Source organism: Narcine bancroftii, chromosome 3 (genome assembly GCF_036971445.1).
Source record: "Narcine bancroftii isolate sNarBan1 chromosome 3, sNarBan1.hap1, whole genome shotgun sequence".
Taxonomy (NCBI): Eukaryota; Metazoa; Chordata; class Chondrichthyes; order Torpediniformes; family Narcinidae; genus Narcine; species Narcine bancroftii.
The window spans coordinates 283,926,191-283,932,720 of NC_091471.1; the positions used below are offsets into that span (position 1 = coordinate 283,926,191).

At 44.3% G+C, this 6,530-nt stretch overlaps 1 protein-coding gene across 1 annotated transcript; it reads right to left on the reverse strand.

The window, feature by feature from the left end:
- Nucleotides 1-2,435: 2,435 nt before the first annotated feature.
- On the reverse strand, nt 2,436-6,137 carry LOC138758881 (ATP-sensitive inward rectifier potassium channel 12). Its single transcript, XM_069928405.1, has one exon. The coding sequence runs from the start codon at nt 6,098-6,100 to the stop codon at nt 4,802-4,804; it is 1,299 nt and encodes a 432-aa protein (XP_069784506.1). The 5' UTR covers nt 6,101-6,137; the 3' UTR covers nt 2,436-4,801.
- Nucleotides 6,138-6,530: the final 393 nt, after the last annotated feature.

The window sequence follows — 6,530 nt, forward strand, 5'->3', positions numbered from 1 at the left end:
AGATCATTCATATAGACAACAAACTACAATTGTTCCAGTTCCGATCCCTGAGGCGCACCACTAATCACAGGCCTCCAGTCTGAGAAGCAGTCATTCACTATCACTCCCATTCAACTAATTTCAAATCCAGTTTATAAACTCTCCATGGATACCTAGTGACTGAAACTTCTGAATTAACCTTCCATATGCATCCTTGTCAAAAGCCTTATTAAAGACCATGTAGACAACATCCTCAGCCTTTCCTTCATCGACACTCTTGGTAACCTTATCAAAAAACTCTATGGTTCGTGAAACATAGTCATGCTGACTATCTTTAATCAGCCCTTGGCTGTCCAAATACTTGTATATCTGATCTATCAGACACTCTCCAATAATTTACCTATTACTGACATCAGGATCACTGGCCTGTAACTTCCTGGTTTACTTTTGGAGCCTTTTTTAAACAACAGAACAACATGACCTACTCTCCAATCCTCTGGCACCTCACCCATGGCTAAGGTTATTTTAAGTATTTCTGCCAGAGGCCCTGCAATTTCTACACTGGTCTCCCTCAAGGTCCAAGGGAATATCATGTCAGGCTTTTTTACACAGAAGGTGGTGTGTGTATGGAACAGAAAAGGGGGTTGGGCAGGTACATGGATAGGATGGGTTTAGAAGGATGTGGACTAAACACAGGCAGGTGGGACTCGTGTGGGTGGGACAGCATGGGGAAGTTGGGCTCAAGGGGCTGTTTCCATTACTCTATGACTCCCAAGACTCTGCTCGATCTCACTCCCTCTTCCTTTAAGATATTCCCTTACCTTTAAATGATGCTTTTAATTTCTGTCAACCTCTGTTCGGTGACAGCTCTGGACAATTTTGCTGCACTAAAGTTGATAAATTTGAAATATCAGATTAACAATGCTGGATCTTTGTCTCCTCAGAGGATTGAGCCTTGATTGGACACTGGGCTTCCCAATGACATCAGAAAAGAGAAAATCACTCAGAAGGTAGTGATATCAGCCTGGACCCAGCAGACGATAAGAGTCAGCTGTTATATTTTTCTTCCAATGTGTACATTTTTATTAAAAGAAATGGTCATATTAATACCATCTAGATCAGTGGTTTTCAAACTTTTTCTTTCCACTCATATACCACCTTAAGTAATCCCTATGCCATCAGTTCTCTGTGATTAGTAAGGGATTGCTTAAGGTGGTATATGAGTGGAAAGAAAAAGTTTGAAAACCACTGTTTTAATTGTCCCTAATTGACTTGTTATGTGCACAGTTTCATAACTTCAAAGGAAATGGGCTAATGACCATTTTTCATTAACAATTGGGTCTAGAGCAGTGATTCCCAAGCTTCCCTTCCCACCCAAATACCATCTTAAGCAATCCCTTATTAATCACAGAGCACTGATGGCCTAGGGATTGCTTAAGGTGGTATGTGAGTGGAAAGAAAAAGGTTGAAAACCACTGGTTTATATAAATGTTTGCACTGCTGCAAAACAACGAGTTTCATGACTTCTTGACAATAAATTCTAAGTTGGCGCTACCTGTGATACCTGGTGCACATCTGGGAACCCTGGGCTCAGGTGTAGAGTTCACAGTGCATGGAACATCTGTAGTGAACAGGTTTCAGAGAGGTGGGGTGAGCATGGTGCAGTGGCGAGAGACAGAGAGCTGGAAGGTTAAACTGGCTGAGATTAAAGGGAAGAGAAGTTTTAGGTTTTGAATCAGAATCAGAATTTATTGTTCGGTGTTTTACATCAGCATCATGAGGCAAAGGAAATGGTCAGGCAAAAGGTGGAAACTTCTGCTTGGGGTTAGTCACCGCCAGTAACAGTCCAATCTATTGGAACACTGGCCATCAGTGTGGAGTTTCCATATTCTCCCTGTGATCGGTAGGTTAAGTGGTCACTGGTATTGTGCCTAATTTGTTAGTGAATGGTAGAAGCTGTGGAGAGGGACCCTGAGGAGAATTAAATGGGATGTATGAAAGTTTTGGTTGATTGTCTGTGCAAGTTGGCTCTCCCCCTCTCTCCCTCCCTCCTCTCTCAGTCCACCTATTTCTCAAAATTGCTAGCCACAGCAAGGTCCAAGTGCTTCTGCCCATGAAAGGTCTCTGAAAGGACTCTCCTTTGCATCTCTTTCTCTTATTGTTGGGGACATTGGCTGAGGTCAGCGGTGTCTCTTTGTGTGCTTTTATGACCAGAAAAAGTTAACAAAATTGTGTATTTTTCACATGACCGAATTTCTTCTAACCTGGTCCTGATTAATATACATATGTATATTATTGTCTGCTGAGAACTGAAAGTTATTCACCCAGAGTTAATAAAGCAATTCCCAGTTTCATGAATTTCATGTTTAAAATCTCGTGCGAAATGTGTGGGGAAAAAAGACAAACTCCAAATAGTATTAGAATTCTTTTTAATTTAGTAAATTCTTTGATCATCCAATAAAATAAAACAGAACCCAGAGTCATTCTTTACATTTACAATCTGGGTGAAGAGGAAGACTTCCACAGAGGTCAAAGTTCACCTTATCCCTTTAAGAGAAATACCATTTTTAATCACAAGCTTCTATGCTGAGACGTTTCGCAAAAATTAAAGAGGAAAGAAACTAAAATAATGGGAACATGGGAGGGGGGGGTGTTTAAGCTTATTAGCTACATCCAAAACAAAAAGGTTGTTTGTCATAATTGATGGTCAAAGCAATTAATACTGTCTCACAAGTGCAAGGCTGCAGCAGAGAAGCTGATGATGCTGTCACCATGGTTACCTAGTGTGAGACAAGCCACAAACAATCCCGTGGTATCACACCCCTATAGTAAGTACAAGGATTTCACACAACAGGTGTCAACGACAGTGCCTTCCCGGAAGGCATGGCCAAATGCTAAAGAGTGCCGCTAATCAACAAAAGCTTGAAGAAGTTGGAAAGCCCAGGCAGGAAAGAGTACCTTGAAGGTAAAGTACGGTTCCCATCTGCCCACCACCCACCTGAACTTCAGATGATACTCATTACAAACGGGCCCGCGCCTTCTGAAGCCTCTCTGGAGATGGTGCCGCTGTGGGGAGCACCTTCTAGGATGGTGGCACCAGCTGGAGAAGGCCTGCGCCAGTTTCTGAAGCATAACTGGAGATGGACGATCGGTGACGGTGAAGCTTAATTTGAGGGAATAATTTTTGGGGGGAAATTTCTATGGTAGTTGAATGTTCATCCATTTTGCTGGACCCCAAAACTGGCAGGGGGAATTTGTACCTTGATCTAATGAAGCCCCTTGGCTATAGACTAGATCTCAGGTCTGTCTCTTGCCTCTTTGAGGTTGCCCTGGGGTGTTTGTTCCCCCCCCCCTCCTCACTGTTGACGATCCTGGTCCTGCCTGGCAAAGAGGAACACTGGAGCATCTCTATGCAATTTGGCATTTTTGTAAAAAAAATAATCAATCAAAATTCCAGTAAGGGCATTAGAGGAGTTCTTCAGTTGGATTTAATTCCCAGCATGGAGTTCTGCCAGTAGGCATGACGTAAGGCTATGACACTATATGGCCAATTCTAAAACCAAGGCTCCCATTTACCATCTATGCAGACTTGGAACAGATCCTTTGAGCTTTAAGCCATCAATTTCTTTCTTGTGGAGAAACACTCTCCCTTCAGATATTCCCTCCCTTTAATTAACTACCTGATAGTAATTAACCATAGCACTCACTCTGGCTAGGTCTATGCAGTCAGTTACACTCTCCTTCCCAACAATAGCGTGTGTGGGTGGGTGCGTGAGCATGTGTGGGTGTGGTGTGTGGGTGTGTGTGTCTGTATATAGATTAGTGTTCATTTGTAACTGTATCTGTGTGTGTGTGTGTGTGTGTGTGTGTGTGTGTCTGTCTGTCTGTATGTCAGTGTCTATTTGTGAGTATATGTGTGCATGTGTGTCTGTGCATGAGTGAGTGTGTATTTGTAAGTGTGTGTGTAACATATATATAAATAAAATAGATGGGATCAGCTTTCTCCTTAGCTAGGCCTATACATTATATATAATAGAACTCAGTCTAGATAAGTCTGTACAATGATATTATCTTATGAAGTAATTTGTATGTAAAGATAAAGATCTTTAATTTTACAAAAATGTATTCTGCTTGAGCGACATCGATGTGACAATTCACGCGCGATGATACCTTGTTTTGTACGCCTCAGGAGCTTCGTGCAATTCTCACCTCGTCCTATGTCTAGCTCTTCACACTAGTTAAGTGCACAGGTAATTGCGTGGGGCAACTTGGAGCCCGACACACTCCGTGGCTGACTTGATGTGCATTGCTGCTTGGTAATTCCATCTCTGCTCGTTGTTCATCTGCCAGCTGACACAAAGATACTTCCTTTCAAGTAAAATGTCAAATGGTGAAGAAAACCCAAAGGAGCATTAAGTCTGGTCTGACAGGTTGAAAGGCCTATTTGCAAGTCTAAACATCAGGGTTTTTTATTCTAGATCAATTCTCCTTATAGCTTACTGTTGCACACATTCTAAAGTACTTCACATCCAATGCCTTGCTGTAACCAGTTACTTCTTACATTAATGTCTAAATCCTTTGGAAAGGTAATTGTTAATGTTACATTATCTCCTAAAAGCATGACGATAATAATTCTATCCTTACTTACACTGAATGATAACTCATCCGTTGCTTTTCATTGATCATTCAGATTCATATTTGAGAATTCCCTCCACCATTACAATCATATATTTTCTATCCTGTAGCTTCTTTTATGGCACCTGGTGATGATCAGAATCCCATTGCTTATTTTGAGAAAAAGGGTCACTCTATCTGTCAAAGGTCATATCTCGGACTCCCTTCTGTAAGACCTTTGATCCAAAGCTAACGTTGCCTGCAACCGGTCAAATTCATGTCGGCTGCTGTTGGGGCTGGGATTATCCAACACACTGCTGTCATTTTCATCGCTCTCGTCGTCCTCATCCCGGCTCATGAAAGCCAGCTCATTCTCATAGCAGAAGGAGTTGGTGCTGGGGACCAGGAACTTGCTCTCCAACAGGTCCTTGGCACTGCAACGGGGAGTTGTGGGCACCTCGTAGGTCTTGTGAAAATGCGAGTAGTCGACTTTGTACTGGTCCTTTTCCTCAAAGAGAACTGGCTCGAAGCGCTGGCCCCAGAGAATCTCGCTAGCCAGGTATGAGCTGCGGGCCTGGGTGGTCATTGCCGTAGCTTCCACCATGCCCTCGAGGATGACCACAATCTCAAAGTCAGCCACCTCCAGGTCCTGCTTGCTGATGCCATACAGTGGACTTCCCTCATCAATCTCATGCAAAATTGTAATGGGGGAAACCAGGAATATGCGGTCATATCCTTTATCAAAACCCACATCGATATCAATCTGGTCAAGGGGAATGTATTCTCCTTCTTCAGTGATCCGAGGCTTAATTAATTGGGCCCGGACATGGGCTTCCACAATATGACTCTTCCGTAAGTTTCCCACGCGCCACATAAGGGAGAGTTTGCCATCTCTCATGGCTATTACAGCATTGTGACTGAAAAGCAAGGTCTGGGCACGTTTCTTGGGCCGTGCCATTTTTGCCATGATGGCCCCAATCATGAACGAGTCAATAATGCAACCCAAGATGGACTGGAAGACCACCAGGAAGATGGCCAGCGGGCACTCCTCGGTGACGCAGCGGAACCCATACCCAATGGTAGTCTGGGTCTCGATAGAAAAGAGGAAGGCAGCAATAAACCCATTCACCTGCGACACACAGGGCACAAAGTCCTCGACCCCGATGGGCTTCTCCAGGTCGCCGTGGATCAACGCAACCAGCCAGAAAGCCAGGCCAAAGACCAGCCAGGAGACGAGAAAGGCCAGCGAGAAGATCAGGAGCATGTACCGCCAGCGCACGTCCACGCAGGTGGTGAAGATGTCGGCAATGTACCGCTGTGGCTTGTCACTCATATTGGCGAACTGCACGTTGCACTGGCCATTCTTCTTCACAAAGCGGCTGCGGCACTTCCTCCGGGTGTGGATTTTGCCGTTGCCATAGCCATTGATGCCTGGCATGGTTGCCAACCTCAGCCCGTCTTCCTCAGAGGACACTACACTGTAACGGTTGTCGCAGACGCCAGTCATTCTTGTCCGTGGAAGGGAAGCTGCTCAGTTGAATCTCCCCGAGTGAACACCAAACATCCCCTCCCCCCCCCACCCTCCCACCCTCCCCCCCCCACCCCCTCCCAAAAAAATTACAACCAAGCAAGGTTGAGTCTCTGATAATGGAAGTAAGTCCAGGTATCTTGGATCACCCTGAGCAGAGTCTTGTCAGTGTAGGATCCTGAAACAAGAAACATTATGATTAAAATGTACAACCTTCAGAAATGTAGTAATTGCATTCAAAAAGCTTGCAAGTCATTTTGTACTCAGTTGCATTCCTCCTATTAGGAGGCCCCTTGAAACCATTCCATCAGATCATGGATGGTCACACAGCATATAAGCCAATGAAATGGGACATTCACGTCCTTCCAAGGTGCAGCCAGGAACGGATCCACTCTTGGCCATTCCTGCA

Bases quoted from the DNA above. Each gene is read 5' to 3' on its own strand.
- LOC138758881 (XM_069928405.1), bottom strand. From the start codon at position 6,100: ATGACTGGCGTCTGCGACAACCGTTACAGTGTAGTGTCCTCTGAGGAA.